This window comes from Scaptodrosophila lebanonensis, unplaced genomic scaffold (assembly GCF_003285725.1).
Source record: "Scaptodrosophila lebanonensis strain 11010-0011.00,11010-0021.00 unplaced genomic scaffold, SlebRS2 tig00000043-arrow-pilon, whole genome shotgun sequence".
NCBI lineage: Eukaryota > Metazoa > Arthropoda > Insecta > Diptera > Drosophilidae > Scaptodrosophila > Scaptodrosophila lebanonensis.
The window spans coordinates 14,398,731-14,424,017 of record NW_022060545.1 but is presented as its reverse complement, the minus strand read 5'-3'; the positions used below and the strand labels follow the sequence as shown (position 1 = coordinate 14,424,017).

At 40.4% G+C, this 25,287-nt stretch overlaps 1 protein-coding gene across 1 annotated transcript in view; it reads left to right on the top strand.

Annotated features, from left to right (window-relative positions):
* LOC115622744 (connectin) overlaps positions 1 to 25,287 on the top strand; it is a 36,407-nt gene that overhangs the window by 8,080 nt on the left and 3,040 nt on the right. The window contains exons 2-3 of the mRNA XM_030516792.1: positions 1,080 to 2,124; positions 5,343 to 5,559. Of these exons, the coding sequence (XP_030372652.1) occupies positions 1,144 to 2,124; positions 5,343 to 5,559 (1,198 nt within the window). The 5' untranslated portion in view covers positions 1,080 to 1,143. The remainder of the gene's footprint in view (positions 1 to 1,079; positions 2,125 to 5,342; positions 5,560 to 25,287) is intronic.

Below are 25,287 nucleotides of genomic sequence, written 5' to 3'. Positions count from 1 at the left end.
GTCAATAACTCAAATGACTTTCAGCTTTTCCTCTCCCACCCTCCTCCCATCCCACATTTGCCCATCATCAGAGCCAGTCAGGCAGTGAGGCAGTGAGGCAGTGAGGCAGTGAGGCAGTCAGACAACCCCAATTGGCCGTTCCTGCCGGGCCGTAAAATCGAGACAATATTTTATGCAAATCACTGCATGCAAATTATACAACGAATTTCGATAACTCACTTGACAACTGCCAATAACTTATTTACACTTCATTATTTCATTAGAGGCATGTTTCAACCAACCCAACCCGAACCAACCAAACCACCCCATCTCAATCCCCAATCCCCCTCCTCCCACCACACACTCATACACACACAGCGAGAGGACAGCCTTCGATATGCAAATGCCCAATTCGACTTATTAATTTATTAAATAAAAATACTTTATAAGCGTAATTAGAGAGCACTTAGGCAAATGACACTTGAAATACAAAATTTGTGCGAGAGTACCACGAGTGGCACTGTGGCAGGAGCGGACCAAGGGCAGGAGGGGGGCTATAGGCTGCGAAGGCGCCGCATGGGGCAGCATGAAGCCGTTGCCGTTGAACGAACAATCAGCGACAGTGTTGCAGTTATTTATGAGCGCAATAAATCTGTTTATGGTAGTCAAAGGGGGTACACAGTGGGAGTGCGTTGAGGCAGTGATTTGGGAAGGGCTCCTCCACTGCGCAGCGGAGCGTCAAAAAATACAGCCAGAGAGCACAACAACAATAACTACGGCAAAAGCAATAAGATTGGGCAAACGTCATGCCCTGGACTTTTTACTGTTGGCGTTCATTGAAAATCCCGCAAATTACTTGGGCCTCGGGAGGTTGGGATTGAATGGGTTGGGTTTTCGGAGGTTCGACCGCAAAGCGGCGCGAAAATGTGAAATGCGAAAAATGAAATATGACCGAAAAGTAAAAAGTTAACAACATTAATTAGCATTTTTATGAAGCGTTTTACTTGTATGCTTTCTGCCCCTCTTCCCACGCAAACGTGCGCAGCAGATAAACAAATTTTATTGACTGAGTCACTCTGTTTTCCTCGATTTATTTGCAGACACCGCACCACTTCCCCACAGAAGTAAAAGAAGTAATATCAACGAAAGGTTCTAGAACGCAAAATGTTGCCGCATCATCAACGCCATAAAATGGTGGCGCTTGTTGGCGCCGCCATTTTGTTGGCATGCTGTCTTATTACGCCCGTCGAGGCGAGGTCACGGGACAAGGAGGAGCGCCGTAGTCGTGGTCGTGGCAACAACGCCTCCGGGTCATCATCCATTTCCTCGTCGTCCTCCTCCTCAGGCCTAGCAGGTGGCTCTTCATCCAGCTACTACACCTCCAGCTTTGGCAGCTCCTCGAACAGTGGCAGCACTGGCTACAACGGACCCATGGACAGCACCGGCTTCTGTACGCGTCGCCGGGATATGAAGCTAATGTGCTACTGCACGCCTGACGAGAATCATGTGCCGGTACAGAAGGCCGAGTGTTGGGTATTTTCGGAGGGCCTGCATGAGAACGACACCACCTGGACACGTTTCTATCAGCAGAAGAGGCTGCGCGAACTCAAGTTCGTCATTCAGAACAATGCACGTCTGGACTACATACCCACAATGATTATAGAGCCGTTGAAGAACCTAAGCAGCATTGTCATCGAGTATTCCCAGGTGGAGATTGTCAAGAGCTATGCCTTCGCCAATTTGCCCTTCCTGGAGCGCATCATTCTTAATAATAACCACATAATGGCTCTGGATCAGGACGCATTTGCCAACCACATACGTCTGCGTGAACTGAATCTGGAGCACAACCAGATCTTTGAGATCGATCGCTATGCCTTCCGTAACTTGCCGCTGTGCGAGCGCCTCTACATGAACAATAACAACATAAGCACCCTGCATGAGGGTCTCTTCGCCGATATGGCGCGCCTCACCTTGCTGAGCTTGGCCCACAACCAGATTAACGTGTTGACAAGCGAGATATTCCGAGGCTTGGGAAATCTTAACGTTCTCAAGCTTACCCATAACAATCTTAACTTTATCGGCGACACAGTCTTTGCTGAGCTTTGGAGCTTAAGCGAACTGGAATTGGACGATAATCGCATAGAGGTAAGTCATAAACGGGTTTTGCGAGCAAGCCATAAAGACAAACCTTGAAATTATATTAGTCTGAGCCAAATCTATGTACCCAAGATCATAGACCGCAAATTACGGACCAAGAACAATATACTCTTACAGTGGTATACTTTATTTTTATTTCCATTATTTTCTTATTATTTGTCTACTATTATTCATTTTGAAATTTTCAAACACTAAGTTTGTTTCATGAATTAGTTTTTCGTATATGTTGCGTAACAATTTCATATTTCTGTGGGTTTTTAATACCCTGTCCCCAAGGGGTAAATGGGTAAACTAGTTTAGTACGAATCTTTCTCTGTAACACACAGACCTCAGAAAGTATGCGAGTATACTCTTATAGTCTATATTTAAACAAACTTATTGGTAGCCATAACCGAGGATCATTCGAAATAAACTTTTGTTTATTCCGAATAAAGACGACAATAATCTGTCTGTGGTTATAACAACTCTTATACCTGGACCTAGGAAAATCCCTGCACGATAACATGTATACTTGTGTCGCTTTAATTGATCAAAAATTATTTTATTTTTACGTTTGCAATAACTACAACACCTACACTATTTCAATATTCGTGCAAAGTCTGAGCTGTGACTCTACATATGAAGGAAACATGTCTGATTAGAGGTACAGCTTTGTATAATCTACACAAATTATCGAATGATACCAGACTGGGCAGTGTTCTGTTCCACTAGTTGGTGTTAAAGTTGTATTATACATAGCTGATAGCCCATAGGGGGACAGTGCCCATAAATCTTGCCTGGCCATAAGAAACAGAGAGGCAGAGGCTTCAGTGTCAAAAATAGGCAATCCTCCGGCGCTTACAACTTGCTGTTGTCATAAATTCAATTCGAATGCCCATTTCTGTGGTGATTTAAGTGGTCACTCAGCGGGCAGCGACCCGAGGTTCCCGAAAACTCAACAACTCGACAAGTTGCTAGCCCGCCGCCAGTCGACCCATCATTCAGGCGCCTGCTGCGTGCTAAGGCGCAAATATGATAAATAGATTTGTAAATTATGTTTTTAGGGGCCTGCAGAACACAAAGCGGTTCATAGTCACAGCTTAATTCACACAAACACACATACTGGGACTGAGATTCGCGTCGGATAGGCCGCACACTGACATTATCCTTTCTACGCTTTCACGCTAGATGAAGATCCGAACAAATGTTGGCTGCAAGTTAATCTACTTGCAAAATATTGAATAACAAATCATTGAATAATAGATTTATGACACTCCCTTTCGCATATAAGTGCGATGCGGGCGGCTATAAAAAATAAGGACGACCGACATCGAAAGAAGACGGGACGGGACAGTGCAAATAGGAAGTGTCGCTTAACAGGATGCGCAGTGGGGCGAAGTTGTGTTATGTCAGCTGAGTCATGTGTTTATGCGAATAGCTGAGTATCTGAATTACTGAGTATCTGAGTGCCGGGTGGCAGCTGTTCAAGCCGAGTCTGAACGATAAGCGTAAATCCTGCATATCTGCTGCGCACTCAGGCCAACATTGTGTTAGGCTCCGGCCTGTTCTTCTCACCATTTTAGCCCCAACCTTCTTCTTCTGCTGGTCTGCCTTCACTATTTCTTTGGATTTAGCAGCGTGCTTCATTTTTTCCATTTTACAAAGTGGTCGCATATCATGTCACACTCAGACAACTCGCATATGTGTCAAGCCAGGCCACTAGGACGCCACTCATACTCTCAAACATACACGCACCCCCACACCCACACCCACATTCCCATTCGCACTCGCATTCACACACACCGACGCACGCCTAAGGGTCTTGGCCTCAAGAGCCTGCTGGAACTTTTGCGACTGTCGTTGACAAGCCACCTACCCGTCCCAACCTCACCTCCCAACCCCCTCTCGCAAACCACTCCCTATCCGGAGGTTGTCATAGTCATAACGACGATTGGGCTTCTCTTATCGCAGTCGCATTGTTTCGACTTGGACTTGGCTTCGCCATTTTGCGCATATGTTTGGCTTTGCCTGCGCCAAAAATATTTTTTCACATCCTTCCTCTTCTATCAAGTGTTGACCCGAAGCTCCTTTTAATAAAAGTAAATTGCGTTGCATTTTTTTCTAGCTTCCATGTCCTTTTCTGGCTCGACCTCAACGTACTTCATAAATCATTTGTATATGCTTAAAAAAAGGCTTGGGAAACTAGCAACAATACACATACTATGAAAAAAATTGCTGGCCAGGCATTTAACAAAATTTGTGGAAAGTTTAATAAAATGTCCATTCTTGCTGCTTTAAAGGCTGCTTGCCTAGCGATCTGTGGCCTATATATGACGATTCTGTATGACGGCATTCACTCTCATTCTCCATTTTCATTGATTTTCTTTGCTTTTTATAAAGACCACCACCTCTCATCAGTCCCCCCTCCCCACCGTCTGTTTGTGGAAGCAAAAAGCTTTGCGTAGCCAACCGAGAAAACAAAAAAATATTTGCTGCTATTTTTCCGCATATCTGGGTATTATTTTCATTGTTTTTTTTACCACCGCCCCGCTATTGTTGTTTGTGTATTTATTTATGCATATACATATGTACCATGCATATGTATGAGTGTATGTATTTTTTTTAACTTGTATGTTCCAATTCGTTTGTCTTGAATTTTATTATCATGCGGAAAAGTGTTTATTTTTGTCGAGCGCAAGAAAGTTGCGCACCGACGAATGAGCGACTGTCTCCATGTCCTGTCTGTCTTCACAATGTATGTGAATGCGTGTGTTTCTGGCTGCCATTATTTAATATTCAATATGCTTTGTCAAGGGAAATGGAAAAATTATGCATATTAAATGTTGAGGCATGTTTCGCGCTTTCTGCCTTTGAAGCATCGAGAAATAAGAACAATGTGACGTAAATCTTTGTTTGTTTATTTGCACAGCCCAGTGCAGAAAATGTGGGAAATATTTCCACCCCACTTCCCGGTGGGAATTACTGCTTACAGCTTGTTTTCATTTTCAGGGCGAATCGTGGCGTAACTGATTTACATAAAACATATTTTTTATTGAGACATTTTGTTAGTTTGGTGAACGCGGCATTTCAATTTTCCGGGGTGCGTGGGAGCTATTATTTAAAAGCCAGTCATATTTCCTTTCGCGCAAGCTTTTTTTTTTCTTTTACGCAGATAAACAAATCAATTATGGTTTACTGACCTTACCTCTGTCTTGTGTACATTCCAGCGCATTTCGGAGCGTGCCCTGGATGGATTGAACAATCTAAAAACACTCAACTTGCGCAACAATTTGCTGAAGAAAATCGACAATGGCTTGCTTCGTGGCACGCCAGCCCTGCTGTCCATCAACGTGCAGGCCAACAAATTGGAAACGCTGACGTTCTACACATTCCAGCCAATTATGGACAATTTGGTCAACAGTACCAGCGAGTTGTTGGTGTCAGGTGAGTTTGAGAGAAATGTGTGTGCCATCGAATAGATAGTGGACGAACGGATAAACAGTCGCATGAAAGCTCAGGCGTGTACATTGACCGATGCACATTGGGACAGAAACAAAATTCGAAATTCGGGAGATCCTTTACACAATCTTTGAAAAGCCGATGAACTTGACTTACAACCTTAAAAATGCATTAAGAATTCTGCAAATTATAGATACTACTGCAAAAAGGGCTGTGTTTTTTTTTTTGGCAGTTATCAAATTTATATTAATATTATGATCGAAGAAAGGTTAAGGAGAGTTTATGAATGATATCGCTGTTCGGATTTGTGCGGACGTGCTGACAATTTAATTCCAAATTAAAGAAAAACGAAGATATTCTGTAATTATTGTTGGTGAAGGATATAATGATATTTTCACTTCTAGGTATTGAACTCAGCCATTTTTAAATGCAAATAATTGTGGAAAGGATTAAAAAAAAGATGAATCTTCTGTTTCAGTGTGCGCTGGTAGAATAGTATTATTGATAGAACATCGATTGGTAGAGTGTCAATGTACATGACAAAAACTGACAACATGAACAAATGAGGCAGCGACGTCGCTGTTGACAACATCGGATGTTGAAGGACGTCGAAGACGTGGTTGGGGACGACGATGTAGCGAAGTTGAAGTTGTTATAATTACACATTCGCCGTGTTGCCAGTTTCAGTTTATGTGGGAAATGAGCTGAGCTCAGCTAGTTTGCAGTTGCCGATGGCCAGTGGCGGCAAAAGTAGAAGCGAGAGCTGACATGGCGTATACGTAATAAAGTTTTATGCCTGCAGTTTGCGTGTGTTTGTGGAATTGTCTGTTTGTAGGTTTTGTATAAAAGAACAATTAGGTTTGAACCAACACATTCACATATGTGTATGTATGTGTCTGTACGTGTGATTGTTGTGTGTTGTTGCCTTCATTAGGGAAACGTTGTATCGCCATTGCTCAAGTGTGCGCTTCCGTTGACACTTACGGGCATGCACACAGACTTGGCCACTTTGTTGTTAATTGCATGCTCTTGAGCAATGGCACTTGCAAAATATTCCAACAGACACATACACAGGAACGCGTTTGAAGAAAGCGGGCAATATGACAACGGGACAGAGCTGGACTCATTTGTAGCAATTGCCTCCAAGCGCGCACAAAAACTAAATTAGCCATTAAAGTGCAATTTGAAAGCGGCCAGTAGTGTCCATTGCTATTTGCCTTGCCACTCAACTAAAAAGCTCATAACAATAAACCATGTCAGTCGAGCCGTATACTATACATGTGTGCTTGTATGAAAGAGAAGGAAGAGCGAGATAGAGGGTGGATAGGGAAAGAGGAGGAGGACATTTGTTAGGATAATGGCGGTTGGCTATTAACGCCTTGATTAGCTCAATTAAAGTGAATTATATATTAAGCGCATGGGTATGTATGGCACTTGACAACGACAATCCGACCACACACTTGTAAATGCAAAGCCATCGTACATGAACACTTCATCGGTTAGGAAGATAAATGCAAGTTAGGTTTTAAGGGGCTCTAATTAAAACAAAAAGGGGTTCATATCATAATGAATTAGTTTAAAAATCTCTGTCGTTGAGACCTAAAATAAAAATTGAAGCGCTCCTTAAAACATCAAACAGCCCCAATTTAGACCCACATTATTCATTTAATGCATACAAATGCTCATCATGTATGATTGCTTCTATATCTCAGAAGGGGGTTTTTTAATTGAATACTTGAGGCAATTAACTTCTGTTACACAGCTTAAGCTATAATATAAAACTATCAAGGTTGCGCTCTAAATAATGCACCAAATGAAAAATTCTTGCACCTTGAATTTGTAATGCACTTTAAGTAATTCCGTGTTTTTGCGCAAGTTACAATTAGACTTTGGCGTAAACGAAACTTCGGCGGCAGTGTAATCAACGACTTTGGCGTCCAGTCCAGGGAAGCATTTAAATATTTAACAACAGCCGTCAAAATCACATTTCTCTTTCATTGAGCTACATGTTGGTAGTTACAAATGCAACTTAATTATCATACACACACATCTATATAAGTCCAGATATATGTACAAGTATATATAGATGTCTGCATTTGTCGGCTGCCTCTCTGTCTGCAAATGCAGAGTGAAATTTTTGCTAATGGCGAACCATTAGCATGACTCATTTAAAAAACGAACGCACACATGCGCATTGGCACACAAAAGCCGTGTATTTCGCAGCTGTAATTGCATTTACCACACACACACATATACACACACACACTTCCTCACATATTCCAGGCACACAACGAACTGAACTGGTAGTGTTAGGCAGGGCTACCCCTCGAGGGGAGGGCCCTCCGGCTTGGTGGGGTGCATTTGTAAATTGGCTACAAATGACTTCAAATTGCTTTAAACTGCAAAATATTTTCGCATGCAGAAAACTTTTTAATTCATATGCAGTGATTATGTTTGCGCGCTCACACACAGAAGTCACTCATATGCACAACACAAACTCCCACATACAAGTATATATATGTACATACAAGAATATACTCACATGTATGTAGAGTTGTGCGAAATGCTTGATTAGAATATTTTGAGCTTGCTCAGTCACAAACGAAAGAGCAAACATGCCAGAAATTCTATTTCATTTTAAACTTTTTCGTGCCTCAAAACTTTTTGAATGTTCCTAATGAATCAACAAACAACAAATGAAATCAGTCCAAAATCCTAATCGTTAAAATATTTATACAAATTAACTTGGTGCAGTCACAAATGCTGATCGTTATTTAAATCAGGGTTAAACACTACTAAATAAAATTTAGTTTTTATTCACCGACGATATTATCATATCGAAAACAAGAGAGAATGCTACAGTGTAGTTGTAATTGCTTCGCCTAAAGCTTCTTATACAAATAACTCACGATTAGTTTGTATAGATTTGAGATAAAAAAAACTAAATATATTCGATATAGTTAATTCATCCGTTTGTCCTTTCGTGTGTATGGAAAAGTGCGAAAGCTAAATAAAAAAGCTAAAATTAACTTGGTAGTCATATTCTCTTAATACCGTCGTGATTTCTATTATACCCTTCATAAGTACTTACATTTTTTTAAATGTATATTTATCCTTGACAGATATGATTATGATATTTTAACTTTAGGGGAAGTGATAGTCAAAGTTGTAATCTCTGACGCTTCTTTGACTCAACTTTGCACTACACAGCATAGACAAAACGCCGATGCCATATTTGGCAATTAAAAATGTTTCTTTTTTTTTGTTTTATTATTTGAATTTTTTACCTTACAATCTGTCGTAATTGCATTATTATTCTTTTTGGTTAAATTGTTTTGCAGTTCGTGCGAGTTTTTTGCTTAACCAGTACAAATATTCTGAAATTGTGCATAGAATGTTGCTTCTGTAGATAAAAATTCCCTGCTTTGTCTTGGTGCGCAATAAATAAACCAACATTGAATTATGTCATTAAACAGTGGCAGGCTCTTACAAAATTTATGAAAGCACTAATGCGGCGCCTAAAAGATGCAACACTTTTCTGCTTCTGGACGCGCACGTCAACACTTGCATCTGTCAGATAAGCGACTCAAGTGCATAAAAGCTAAAGCAGAAGCAGGAGGAGCAGCAGCGCCAGAAGCAGAAGCGGAAGCAGAAGCAGGAGCATAGGAGCTTCAAAGTACATAAAAATTGCAACGAAATTGCTGAAAACATGTGAGAAACGTCGCTTGACGACTAGAAACAGACGTTGAGTGGCGAAGCCATCGTCGGATAAACTCGGCGTCGCAGCCATAAAACGTGCAATAGCAACTGCAGAGGCAAACGGCAGCCAGGGAAGCAGCACTTTTTGCCCAAACAGATGGCAATCACATCACTTTTGGGCAGAGCAGGGCCGTCGTGAGGAGTGAAAGTATTTGCCAACTGCTGCACAGCGCGTAAACTAATCGAACGTCAAGAATTTGTAGAGATGGCCTGACAACGTGGCATGGGATTTGCCACAAAACTTGTCCACTAGTGTGAAGGTGTATGTGTGTGAGAGCGCTTCTACAGCTAGGATGAGCAGGAGACACCAAAGTATTTGACAAAATGCTCGCCGCCAAAACTAAAGTGAAGTACATGTGGATGTGTGTGGGTGAATCGGGGGATTTCCATTAGCAGCAGCCGACTCAGGCACAGAGAGTAAGGGCCTGGGACCTGGACTTGTAGTGTATCTGAGACCGAGGACAAACGATGTACAAGAACTTGTGCAAAATTGATGCACATGCATCAAACTGTAACATGCTGTGAGCTCTGAACTGTACGTTGAGTTTTTTGTTATTGTGATTTTTGTATAACTTCCCTTTTTCTCATTCTGCTGACGCTGATGACTTTGGCAAAGTTTGCGTAATTGCCATTGACAGGACATTTCGTTTGTGGAGCGCAATATTTCCAAGCTTCGCTGTTAAGCGGATTGCCGCTAAAAGCAAAAGCGACAAAACGTATTGATCCTGAGTGTTCATTGTGTTTAAATAGCATTTGGCGATAGATGAGAGGTGAAGCACACCAATACGCCAATTTTTTAAGTGAGTGTCCTGAAAATATAATTGTTTTGATACCCGGTACGAGATTAGGGTACACCTGGTACAACGTATTAGGTTTGCACAAATGTAAAGTTTACTTGATAAAATATAAGTTAGCTATTACTTTAACCAAAAGTAAGTTTAGCAAGGTACCCTTTTCCCCCTTTTTGGGGTAAGTTGGTAAACAAAATAAGTGTCAGAGTAAAGTCTAATTTGTTCCAGTAAAGCATTGAATGCCCAAATAATAAATGAGGTGGCAGAATATTATTAAAACGTCGTACACATTCCAAATAATATGCCCCTTTAGGGTTAAATTTAATTTGGATTTTATTGAGCTGTTTGTTATTTTGGAGCTATTTTCTTCACTGTAAATTGTTCAAACATTAGTTTGGTTGCTTAGGTTATCCTCTAACTCCAACTTTTATATTTACTTTACGTGAGGTTATATTATTATGAGTTTTTTTTTCAGTTCAACGAAATAAAAGGTATTTTTCGAAGCAAGTAGTATTAAAGTGTATTGTAAATACGAATATTTTAAAACAAATTAATTGTCTTTGCTATACAACTTCAGTCATTGATGGTAATCGACTTAAGCTTTTAGATAGTTGTTTTTTTTTTTAAACAATTTGGAATTTGGCTGGTTTTAGCAAATTCCAAACAAACTAATATCTTTTGAGATATGGGCTCTAAGTGATTGTAATAAAGAGCAGCTTTAATTTCTGAGAGTCCACAGTATAAACATATATGCTTTTCTAAATTGCAACACGGCCGCACCCAAACAGTTTGCATTTTGTTATTTTTGTTGTTGTTGTTGTTGTTGTTGTTTTTGCCGTTCCTGCTGCCCAACTGCTGTTGTCCGATATGAGCCATGGCCTTTTCACGGGCCGCTGTGTGTTGTTTGCTGGTCGTTCTATTGCATGATCGGCCTATATGCCTGCACCTAGAATACGTATTTTGTAAAAAATTTATAGTCATGCCTATGTGCCCCTACTGTGGCATTTGTTTCAATTCTGGCAAAGCACACGCTGACCAGCAGCACCGAACAACAGGCCGCAACCACCTTTGGCAATGGCTGCTCCCCTTGACCATTGCCGCACCCACTGCCCCTTATACGCCCACCCCCACTCCACTCAATGTTTATTTGTATGCGACGCACGTTTTGTTTGTTTCGCCGCGCCTGTGGCCAGACCCATGTTGTAACTGCTTCTGCACTTTTGTGTAGGACTGGGGCTCGCTTTAAAGACTCTCTCTGCCAATTTTCATGGCGAATTTTTACGTATTTGGTAACAGAAACTGGTAATAAATGCCACAACAGTCGCCGGCGTTCGGTTTTCTGCTTACATTTTTTTTAACCTAGGTCCCAAAAGAGACGTCAGAGTGGTCCTGTGGTCAAAACCGTGTCCGTGTTGGTGTCGGTGTCCGTGTGCGGCTCAATTGGTTCGTTATGCGACGCCTCAGTCGTTAGCTGGAATTGAATGGTTATTGTTTCGAAATATAAATAAGACTTCTAACAGATTTTTTTGGGAGAATATATAAGAATATGTATGTATGTACATCATGTGTGTGTGGGTGTGTGTGTGTGTGTACAGGTATGTGTGCCTGACACGAACTATTACTTGATTATTTTGCTCAAATTCTTGAGCAATATTGCTGTTTGTGCAACAGTTCATAGTAAAGTTTTAAAACACAGCTCCCGCCTATCTATTTCGCCATAAATTTCAATTTGATTTTGACAGACGACACTCTCATTGTTGCTGCTGTTGGCCTTAGCAGAAATTTAATTGGAAAAAGGTACAGGGAATTAAACTACGAACTTTGAATAACCTTGGCATATGGGTCGGAAACAGCATTGTTTTGTATCTGCTGCCAAGAGTGAGAAACAATTTTCCACTGTACCTGACAGTTGCTTACTGAGTATGGAGAATGAGGCCATCCGGCCCCGACTCATTTATTATGGACGAGCTGACGTGGCGAGCAACAGCAGCTTAAAATGCATTTGTCCAACATGGCTTGCAACAATAAACAGGTATTAGAAAGGCGACAGCAGCAGGAAGCGAGAATTTATTGAAACGCATAAAAGGCGTTTGCGCTTCATTGCCAAAAATGCCAAAACAAATGATGTCGACCATAAAATGGACAAATGAGCATGTGGCACGCACCCGAAATTGACTTTCGATAGTCAACGATGGGTAATGGGCTATGGGCTTTGGACGATGTGTGATGGGCGTTCGTCCTGCTGACCGCCTAGCAGTAGGCAGAAAATCCTGTTGATTGTTTGTAATAAATCTATCGCTCCGTAATGTCTTACATGTTTCCATGCCTCAACGCCATCGCACACAATGCACGCACGGCACACTAATAAGTTGGACTGGGATGGAATTGCGAATGAATCCTTGATTATGGAGTGGACTGAGCATACAAAATTTATACATACGGTTTGGCACAGATGCATGCATAACTATGATGTAATTCATTACAGTACGATTTGCTATTGGCTGACTTGCATTTGAATAAATTAAGACAAGCTCTGTAGCTAGGAATAAGTAGTCATGGGGCCAAATGATAAATCAGTATACGGTGTAGGCGAATAAGAGAGCAAAACTGACTGAATTTTCATTATTTTTACTTTATTTCTGTTAACATATATATATACCTTATTTTGGAAAGCATTTTCTATTTTCAAAACTACCTTACTGATTGCATACACACATACATTATTTTACCCAGAATAGTAGCGGATATCTTCCAGATTTCTCTTTTCTCACAATACACTTCTTTGTTGAATCTCATCATATTTCGATTAATATGTTCTTATTTTAAAGCAGAACTATTCGACAAGACAATAATTTTCCGAAATTAGAATGTTTCCTCTCATGTCTTCTGCAAAATAGCTGAGTGTGTTTTAGGCCTAAATTAATTTTTTGTATTTTGAAACAAAACCTTACACTAGAGTTCTTTAATATTACATTTGCCTTTATTTAGAAGAAAAAAAGCAATTGTAGATTTGCTCCATTAAAATGGATTACATTATTCGCCACATCATTGTTAAAGGGGAAGAAAATGCATTTGCATTGAATAAAACACTATTTTTTTAGGAAGAAATCTCTTCTAGATGAAACAACTACAGTTCTCAGAGCTTGTATATTAAACGAAACAAAACAAAACCACTGTGCGTTGCGAAAACTGACCTTAAGTAATTGCTTATTACTTTTCGTATATCTTTTTAGTTTCTTATTTAAAGTTGAACCGCGCTGTCTTAAGTTATGTCCACATGGTTTTTAATTGAATTGCCACCTCCTTGGAGTGTTTCTTTCCTTTTACGAGCATGTCCTCCGTCTACGCCCTCCCTCGGCCACACAGCGTGTGATAAATTATATGCGGAGCGAATCGTGTCGTGGTAATTAAATGTGACCTCGTCGTGCATTGTTCGCTGTCTGTGGCATGCATTTAATTGTCTGGCCGGGCATCGTTTTAATTACACTGCCACGCACCTTTTCTATTTAAAAGCCCATAGAGCACAAAAGCACAAACAGCAATGCAAAAAATAATAATAATAAAACAAAAAAGAAAATATTGCAGTTGGTTTTGAAGAGGCAAAGTGAAAAACCGTCCCAACCATTCATGCACTGATGCTTAAAAATTAACAACAATGAAAGCGCACAATTTGTTGTTGCGGCCATTCAATTTTCATACAACAATTTCCTTTCATATGCGCAAAGCGCCAGCGGCCATAATGACAGAACCATCAACGTGTTATTGTTGTTTTCGCTGTTGTTGTTGTTGTTGCTGCCACGCACACTCATACACGTGTATGTACATACAAACTTACTTACGCTCTTCGAATTGGCGCTCGCTCTCACTCTCACTCTCAATAAGTAGCACAATAAAAACTTAAATACATATTATTAATGAGTTTTTATTGTTTAATGTGCCAAACTTTTGTTAGCCTTGCGGCTAACTTGGCGCTCTTTGGTTTGTACTCCATGTGGTTGTACATGTGTGTGTGTGTGTGTGTGTGTGTGTGTGTATATGTCTGTGTGTGTGTGTGTGAATGTGTCAGCTTTCACAACACTTTCGCGTCGAGCTGCTGCATATTTTATGTAAATACTCACCAGGCATCCATTTTTGAATAATCCTGTGTCTTTTGTGGCAAATTTTAATCGCCCGAAATTAATTGCAATCCATTCCATTCAACTTCAATGCCTCGCGATTTGCGATGTTGCGACGCGACTCGACGTTGATACTGACATTGACGTGGCCATGACGCAAGTGAAATGAACTGTTTAATGTTCAAAACTCGCCAATAAAAGACAACGCACAGTGTACAATGCGAGGCGCTCATCATCAGCGCTGTCATGACAGTTGCCACCATCGCAACGCCGAAGCGGAAGTCGGCATGTCATTCCGTCACAGTTGAGGCAATTAATGCCACTTTATTTTGCATATGCCTCCGCCTCAAAGCAGCAAGTGCCAAATGGAAGCCATAGGCCTAAGCCGAATAAAGAGTGCGGCAAATGCTCTGGAAATGGAGATGTGCCTTTAAATCTTCAAGCATCCTTAACTATGTTAGTATGGCGGAGCTAAGCCTTTTGCTCGCTTGCCTTTTGCCTTTGTCACTTTAACTGATGGCTGATCGTTAACGCGCTTTATTAGTTTAATTTATTATAATAATCGTCAGCGAGAACGTTCGCGTCGACATTGTCTTCGTCTTCGCATCGTCGTCATCATCATCATCATCAACGGCAGCCAGCGGCACTTTCGATTGGCCTAAAGTTGAACCATTTCGGCTGCTTAATGCTTGGGGTTCGTGTCTTGGCTTAGATTAAAGCCCCCTTTTCACATATCCGCCGACTGGAGGGAGGGAGGAGGGGTGCTTGTGGCGGTGACGGCAGCCTGTGGCATCGCTTAGCATAGTTTCGTGCAAAGTTTTTGGAATTTCTGCTCAGCCATAATGAAGCTTGTTTATAATTTATGCGCCACCAACGAAAACAAATGCACACCCACAAACATACATACAACATAATACACTCAAAAAGAAAAAAAAATAAATGCGGATTTGCGGTAAGCACGGAGTACAACCTGGCTCTCAAACTTAGATTTTGCACACTCAGATTTTAAATTTCAGAAAATCACCCTCAAGCGCTCTAAAAAATATATTTTCGCTAAAATTTTTGCCTTAAAACTATAAATTACAAACCTTTCCTAATATCAGAACGATTGATCGAAATTTCTATTGTTTTTAGCGCGCTTCTAACGAAGGACTAAGGAAAGAAATTCCTAAAAAAAATCGGTTTAATTCGCCCTGAAATCCTTTCTCTTGTTAAGAAAACTCTTCAAAAAGTTTCACTCTTCTTGAATTCATTCCGTGCTGTTTCTTATCACAGTTGCTTATAATTCCCAAGTTAAATGAATTCGAATGCTGCTTTCGTATGTGTCCAACGTATTTCGACATTATTACATTCAATCTAATATGAAACTTTATGTTTATTAAAACATTTTCATAATTTTCTAATATTTCTATTCATCGATATTACATAGGTGTATAAAATATCAGACAAGAATATAATAATAAGTAGTGAGCAAAATACTGTTAATAGCGGGAATTCCCTTTAATACAAAAGGGCTATAGTCGTTGTCATTGATATATGTAAACTAAAGGTGTTTTAACAAGAAACTATTTTTAATTACATCAATATTTTACTTAATATTGATCATTTTAAAGAATTTTAAATGTGTTCATCATCTTCAAACAGCTCACAAATGAGTAAGTTGTCATCAACAAGTTTCTCCATCATATTCTCAGTTTCAGCATATTCCAATATCAAGCTTGCTAATGCAGATCGTTGTAAACCATTTCGGCTGTATGTAGAAAACAAAGATCTACATCGACTTGTTTCATGCTGCTTCTATAAATATATAATAATAAATATAAAATACTATATGTATAATAGAAATTTGTGATGCCTCCTTCTGGGTTGCTTTATCTCAGTGTAGTTCACTGAAAGCCTGACAGACGCAACGCATTAGGCGCGTTAATTTTGTATGTAATCCAGTGGTTGTCTTCAGTCTTCAGGTGGCTATGACGGCAATGCCAACGGCTTTTAGCTTCGATATTAATACAAATTCATAGCTAGAGGTGTACGTGTGTGTGTCTGTGCAGTAATCTATCTTAATATATGCAGTGGTAGGCGGCTGTTCCGTCCCATCCATAGCGATTGCCACATAAATAGCGTTTGTCGTCGTTGGCGTTGCTGTTGTTGTTGTGGTTTTTGGCGTACAAGGCTCGGCTAATACTTGTAGTTCATTTCGGCGCCATCGTCGTTGTATATATTTGTTAATTTGTTGGCGTATGTTGCCTGTGCATACATTACTCCAGTACGCTCGTATATGCGTACATAAGTATGTATTGGTGTACTTATCAACATTTAGGTTGAGTTCTGCTTTCGCGGAATTCGCACTGCGGTTTCGCTCAACACCTCCATCAATATTCATTAAGCAGTGACAATTATAGTGAGCAGATCAAATCGACAAATACGCCATTTTAAAATGTTTCATAAATCTGAGAGAAGAAAATCCAAGAAAGGAAATTAGCTGTATCATTTTTTTACAGTCGCTTTGATTCAACCAAGTTTAAGTTGAAAGCTTTTTGAATAAATTTACATTTTATTCTCTGACTCAGGGATTTAAACATTACTATTTGATCACCCACGTGAAAATGCATTAACCAATTGTTTCGAGTACTTTCAATCGAGTACTTAAAATTGTGATATTCAAATTTCTTTTCCTACGAAATTCCTAGACTTTTTGTATTCCTCAATATTTTTAGTCTACAGGTAAAAATAATGGCTGGCGGTTTTGTTAAAATGTTAAACTTAGTACAGCTAAATAAAATGTTCATAGATATGTTACTGTTTATTGTGTTCTCCCTTAATTTTCGCTAACGTATTAACAACCAAAATTTTCACAAAAGCACCCCAAAACAATTATGAAGAAAACGTATGTATTTTAATTGAAAAATACACATACTTGTTCATTCTATACTCTTCTTTAGATTTCGCAGAAAATGAAGAACACACAATTTTTAATAAGTATTGTTACAAAAATTATGATAGGACGAAATTCGATATTATTGTAAAACTACAGATAACTTAAAAATTTATTATAATCGTTAATTTATGTGTTGTATCTATAATTGGATTTTCGTTTCTAAAATCAACATGATTTGATTCTGTTGGGCGAGAACACACGTGTTACTTGGCCAGTTAAACTTTTCTCGATTCACTGACCAATCTCATTAGTGAAGCATATGTGCAAATAGATTCGAATATATTATACTATATAAATTGCAATAGATGGCCAATGGACACTTAATTGAATATTTTGCCTAATGGCTATGGTCAAGTTATTGCAACATTCGATTAAATATATTGAGTGTCGCATAACTGCACAAGGCAATATATTAGCAGTGCAGGTTGCCATAAATAAACAGCCAGAGCTACGCAACTTAAACAAGTAGAGGCAGATGGCAACCAGCAGTAGAGTTGAAAGTGGCAGGAGTCCTTGCGGTGGAGGCGCTCGCCATTGGCTGAGGCTGAGGGCGTGGCAAACTTTACAATAACAATTTCAATTTACAATTTATACGCAAATCGCACGATATTTTATATGACAGACGAGTCGCAGTCGATGCGTTGGCGCTGTTGGCGGACGTAAACGTGTGGACATTGATGGATGAGCTGCACGGGGCGTGTGAGTGTGAGTGTGAGTGTATGTGTGTGTGCACGTGTACGTGTATTTGTGTGCTTGGTGGCGATCAAACGGACGTTTGAGTGCACAATTTATGTCAGTTTGGCTTGATATATTGCCTGTCTATATTCAAACATACTGTTGCCGCTCTTGTTCATAAACTCACTTGCTCTCCCCTCCCCACTCTCTATCTCTCTCATGTGCCGCCTCTCCTGCCATGCTTAATATTCACTTAAAGCAAAAACTGCTGCATACCCCAAGGCGCGGACTCATTGAAAATGCAACAGCCGCCGGCGTCGGCTTAAGTCGCTTGACTGCTTCGAAGATAACAAATCAGTGCCCAATAACAAAAGGATCATTATTTATTTATATGTACATTTTTTTCGCTCCAAACAGCCGTCGTCGCACACTGGTTTGGAACTTTAATCTATCAAAAGCATGTGATCCATTTTGTGTACAGCTTCGTGACTGATGCTTGTCTAATAAAGTCAGTTGTTTGGCTTAATAGCTACGATTCTAAAACGAATGGGCAATAAAAGTGAATGCGAACATTTTGCTCAATGAAACCAGAATTCATGCAGAATTCATATTCCACATTTTATTTCTATTGACAAAATAGATGGCAATAAAAATGATCAAAAGTCAAACATTTATTCAATTGAAAATCTAATAACAAAAACAAGATAACCTTAACCTCAAAAATGAGTGCGATTTTAAATGAGTGCAATCGACTAGAACCATCTCAAAAGTTTTGTGAATCTTTGCTCTTGAAAGACCCATATTGGTCATATTTATGATTTAACATTGCATATTTCCTACTTATCTAGAACAATTTCATGTGAGTAATTAAAACCTAGAAAGAACAAATTAATTTAAATTACACTGGATGCTTCAGTCACGCTTAATTTAAGTGTAATCTACTAGGATTGTGGACCAATGTGCATGGCCGTCATTGTCGCTGGTCTTTCAACCCTTGGGCAACAAAGTCGGACTCCCCCTGAAAGTCTCGCATATTTTATTAAATGAAATTCAATAAGATCAAAAATAAAGAAACAAACAAGACTTGCGGCAAATAGGAGGGAGCTGGGGCGTCATGTTTCCTGATGATGCGCCGGCTATTTTGGCAAACATTAGGCTGGAAGAGGGTGTGGGGGTGTATTACACATGTTGCTGAATTCCGCGCTCTCATTTTTCGAGGGTAGTTAGGACAGTTGTTATTATGACTGTTGATGTTCAAGTAGTTGTTGTTGTATTAGCATTAACTGTTATGGCCAAATATGTATATGTACATATATCTGTCTGCATTTTTTATGCGATTTATCATATAACAAACACATTACAAGGGTCCAACCCCGCTGGCCCTTAGCGCAAATATTTCCGGATGTAATTTTTGCAAGAGGGTAACATTTGCTGAGCTCCAGGGTATACAAGTATATGTCTATAACTTTTGTCTATGTATGTGCTCTGTGTGTGTTTGTATGTGTACATTTGCGCGGTTGAGTGGTCATATTTGATCAGCGAGCTCGATTGTTGTTGCTTTCCCCATTTCGATTTGCTGTGCGTTTTTATTTATATTTATTTTCTTTTTTTTTTTGGTTAAGTGATTTCTCTTTTTTCTGCCGGCTTTGATTCGTCTTTGATTTGTTTATGTGATTTCATAAAATATTTATCCTCCGGCGACGACGACGTCAAAGTTGTTAAATCGCTTGCAATGACTTTCCCTTTTTTCCTGCGACCAGACTCAGAAATTGCGCTGCCAAATGACTGCATGAGGGTGCAGGGGATGGGTGCGACGGCTGCAAGGGGGCTGGCCAAATGTTTTCTCAGCCGCTCGATGAGTGTTTGATCTTCCCTGGCTGCGTATTTGACTTCACGCTCGATTGCCGAAAATAATTTGATATGAAAGAAATAAGCTGTAATTGTTTGTTGATTGAAAATCGCATCGCATCAAGGACGTTGCTCAAGCAGCCGCCGTAATCATCCTTGCGTTGATTTATTACATTTTTATTCAATTTCCGCGCAAAATGTTTGCAAATTTTGCATTAAACATTGTTCATACTTGTAGAATAGGGGTCGCATTAATTTAAAACAAAAATTTCAATGCTGTAAAAAAAGAGCACACAAAAGTGATATATTTTTATGGTTTCTCTAGCACGCCACCAACCAAACTACGATAGCAACAACAACAACAACAACTACAATCACAATACCGGCAACAACATTTCAATGGGGAAAAAGAGGAAAAAATAAAAGAGCAACAACAACAACAACAATAATATTAAGAGCAACTTAGCTCAGTGGCGCGGGTTCATTCATTTTGGTGTAATAAAAACCTTCAATGAGCACCGCCGCCACTCGCTGCAAATAAAGAAAATTGGCGAGAAAAGCGCCGTCCATTGAAATGGCTTTGAATGGCTTCGCGCGCCCACACACACACACAAACACAAACACACACACAAATACAAAGACACACACACACACTCACACGTTCATAAATGAATACATAGCAAGTGAACTGTTGGGGTCAAGCACGCGCAAATAAAGCCAGCGGCGCACTCGGACGTTGGCGGAAAAACAAACCATTTGATTTTGAATAAATTCAAGTGAAAATTGCATGGCAAAAAGGACACTCAGGCTATCAAGTACGCAGCTGTATTTTTGGACTGGAAACAAGGAGCAACATTAAATACCCGGCGCGAACAACGACTGTGCAAAATCACATAGTAATCACAACCAAAAACGAGCGCGAGAAAAAACACAGAACTTGAGCCCATTAAAAAGGAAATGAGCGTAGAACAGGACTCTAGAAAACAACGAACAACGGGCGGTCAACGAAAATTTTAAGGCAGCCAGTCACACATAGCACAATACCGAGTCCCCTCTCACTCACAACTACAGGCAACCTACAGCCCAACTACATGGACCGAGTACAAAGGGAAACTTTCGACTTCATTTGCATACATAGCGCTCTCGAGAAATGTAATAAAAAATGATAAAACTCTCCAGAGAGCTGCAGCGCTCCAACTTGCTAACTGTGCGTGGTGTCCCCTGATGCCGTTAGCGGGTCACGACAGAGCCGGCCCAACTAGCGGTGGCCTTTGCTCCCGACCACGTCTCACGTCTCATCTCGGCAGCCCCTGAAACCCGTACTGCTGGCGACCAACGAACGTCTAACCGAGCAGGGCTCCGGCAACAAAAATGAGCTGATTTCAAACAAAGCTGTGTCGGCATCGCCTCTGCGGCTGCGGTGGCGGTGGCGGTAGCAGCAGCAGTGGCGTCGTTTATTGTGCCCCGACGTCAGGACGAAACAAAGGGACGAAGTAGGCCAGCACACTGTTTGCAGCGATACAGCACCGTGGAGCTATTCCACAAATTACAAAAACGCTGGAATGCTCCAATCATTAATAATATCAATAAATACTATAGTTCTTTATTTGGATTAGTTCTCTTACCCACTACAGAGATCGCCTCAAATATTATCTATTGGAACATCATTTTGTTATGAGACACAAAAATGAATTAAAATTTGATTTTGCCATTTTTTGTAGCATTTGCGTAAAATGCATCTTGGATTAGGCAGATTCTAAACTGAATTAAACAAATTAAACAACTATTTGCAGCCCCATTTATGAGGATTGAATTTTCGATGCAATTAATTACATTTAAATCACTTTACTTATTATTTTATTTTTGCAATATAGTAATTCGTTCATGCTTTTATTAGCCCAAAAGTATAAAAAGTGTATAAGCCATTTCCAATTTATATACTTGTAGCACCGTCTCTTTGAATCGATTTTGCTTCTCCTATTCATGTATAAAGTATATAGAAAATCTAAGCTGGTCTTGATTTGCCACACTGTGCATCTGAGGATGCTGCAGTAACGGCTATGCTGCGTAATTTTTTTGGGGGCGTGTGCAAACTTTCGGCGTCCGTGTTGATATTTCAGGCAATGGGCCGACTAACGCTCGGTTGCCTGCTTTTTTACAGTCGGTTTCTTCTCGCTTTTCAATACGCCGCAGCAGCAGCCGCAAAGAAAAAGGCGCACATTGGTTCGGAGGAGGCTTCTGGACAGCAGAAGAAGCAGCAGCAGGGGTAAAAAAAAAAAAAAAAATACGCCGCTAACCAATTAAAGCGTCAGGCTGCCCTTTTTTATTCGGCTCCCTGGCTCCTACTGCTGGGTGCTAACTGCTGACTAGCTCCCTGTTATATTAAATTTAAAATAAATGTTTTTCTTTCTCAGTGGGGCAGCTAATGAAATGCTGTTTAGACGGCTGCCCCGCCTGATGTATGACAGCCGCTGTCAGAGCTCATTAAAGCTAAGCATAAACTCGAAGGTCCTGTGCAACATTCCCTTTGTTTGCCTCTATTAAGAAGAAGGGGGCGAACATGCTATTGTAGCCCTTGAGGCTGGGACCGACATTACAGCAATTTGTGTATGTGTCGTGTGCAGCAAAACATGTTCCAAATAAATTTTAATTTAAATTAATTTCTTCTATGGCAACCCATGTACATACACACACCCACACACACCCACATACTACACATGTACTTGTATTTATAAAGCGAGTCTATGTTCCAGGCATACACTGACAACTAATTATGAATATGTTTCGACACATGAAATGCCTCATAGACACATTTGCATTAAAACTGACCAAACAAAGTTCAGCTGAGTCTAATTTGGTTGCCTGCTGCCTTCTGTCAGGCACAGGACATAGACGCACACCCACTCACACACACACATGCATTTATGCAAATAGCAGTGACCGAAAACTTGTGAGTAAATGGCGACCAAAGGACAGTGGCGAGAGGGGGCAGTGCGAGTGGGCAGGAGATTGTGTAGATTGTGTGCACTGTGAAAATGACAATAATAAAATTTAATGTACACATAGACGCATATGCACATATCTATGTATGTACAAATATATATATATATATATATATACATATGCATGTGTGTCTATGTTTGTGTGTGTCCCTTGCAAACCGTAAAAACGTTTCCGGCAGTTGCAACCGAAAAAAGGAGAACTCCGACGTCATGTCGGAGCAGCAGGAGTTGAAAGTCATCTAGTCGACAGTAATAGCCGAGTGGAAAGGATTGTACAGGGTGGTGGGGGGTGGTGCGAAGAGTCCCACACAACTTTTAACTTGTAGCGTTGTCCAAGTTCATTGCATGCAAAATGAGGAGGGCGTGTGTGGATTTGTGTATGAATGTGTGGGTGTGTGTGCATTCACGAGACCAAAACACTTCCTACCGCTTTGCCAAAGTATCATTAAAAATATAAAAGTATTTTATACTACGAGTATACACACGACCGTTTTCTCCATACATTTATGCGGCATGTGGAGTGTTCCCGTTTCGTATCTAAATGCGAAGGCGGTTCGATGAATACCCAAGTCCTTTCGTAATTCAGTTAGCTATTTACACAATAATAATTCAATAATTTTGCATTATTTTTTACATCTCCAAGTCTTTATGATAACGATAGTAAAAACCAGTTTCTATGCTATGGAATTACTTTAAATGGCGTTTAATTTTTATTTTTTATTTTTTACTCAATCATATGGTTAAATATTATATATGCATACAGCTATTTCAAAAGCAACACGAATGAAAGGGGTTAGTTGTCTAAGTACGAGCAAAAGTTGCCTACCATTTAGCCCAATAATCAAAGCAAAATCGGTCGTCAACAAATAAAATAAATTATACATTTCATTTGATAATTTAAAATGTGACTCGTAGACATCTAGCCTTCGGTGAATCTTCTCCATCCGAGGCTCCGTAAAAGAGTTTTACTTTGAAAAGGTCAACAGATTTTTAAATTGGTGAGCTCTATTGAATCTACAAACATTTTATAATTCTTTTGTTCTTTGCATGAATGCATTTTAATCACACTATCCTCGTTAAGTTAGTACGTGTGCATTAAAATACTTTAACGAACTACCCATATTATTTTTCGACGTTGTTAAGCATATTTTTTTTAAACACATTTTCGTTTATTTTGTTCCCTAATGTGCCCCTCAGCTGGAACTCGTCGTGCACGTCACCAACGAGGACGAGCAAGTCATTGTCATTTGGTCAGCTACTCAAAACAGCTGCCAGTTTTCAGCTGACACCCCACCTCCCCCCTCATATCAAGTTTTGTAGGTTTTTCTACCCAACTTAGTGCCACTGTTCGCCACTTCATTATCATGTTAATTTTGTCGTAATTTGGTTGCTAAATGTTGCCAAGTCGTTGTCGTTGTCGTTGCCCAGCTCGCCACTTTGCCATTTCATGCGCTCTTTCCTTTGTTGCCACATCTTGTCCCCTTTGTCGGCTGCCCCGGCTACCCTGCCACTGCGTGTTTAACTTTATTTATGGTTTTTGCATGTTTTCATATGGAAAATTAGAATTTTTGACTTCTATTGCCGCCCAATGGGAACTGCTGCTGCTGCTGCTTCTGCCGCAGCTCTTCCTGCCACTTCTTATTTTTTCTCTTCCCGTCTAATTTGCCAACTATTTTTGCAAGGAAAGTTTTCTTTTGTCGTCTGCGGCGCAGCTCGCTTCAGGCAACAACAACAAAGCGGGCCAACTTTTGGCATTGCCACAAAATATGCTACAGATTATTGTCAAGCAGTGGAGCGAGAGCCTGGCTGTTTGAATTCTTGGTCGGTTGGTTGGTTGGCTGGCTGGCTGGCTGGCTTTCTGCTCAAAGTGTTTTTGTGCTCGTCTCGTTTGTGATTTGTGTGCATTGATAATGATGTTGCACATGCCTCGTGAATTTCTGTGTAGCGAGTCAGTAAGGCAGTAAGTCAGTGGATTTTCTAAAGCATCCGATACTATTTTATGCCAACGATTATGCTAATAATGCGCCAAGTTTTTGCTGCCTTGGCAATAATTAGACTTGAGAGATTTAAGTGCCTGCCAAGTGCAATTTAAGCAAGTAAGCAGCAACTCGTTTTATGCGCTCAATTGAGGACCAAACGGGGCAAACGCAGATGACTAAACAGCAAATTGGTTTCCCCAGAACAGAGGCCCAACGTGCGGCATTCGAATTGAATGACCAAGTGGAAACCGAAGCCGACGCAGGACGAGTCACGCATGACCAGACAGGGAGGACTGTCAAATAATTGACAGAAGCAGTTTAGTGTCCAACTGTGCGATGTGGCCCAGGCTGACTGACAAACGGACAAATGGACCGATGGGCAGACAAACGACTGGGTAGCTGGATACATTGGGAGACGGAGCGACAACAGATCGACAGTCAAAGTAGAGGGCCCAGTGAAGATGCAGCTGCTGGGATATTGTGGCGTCGCTCAAATTGGAAATGTCATTGACGGCCAGGCACGATTTAACAGTAAAATCATTTAAAATAGCCGAAAAAAGAATATGGCCAGCAAATGACAGCAAATTGTTGCAGACAACCAATGCA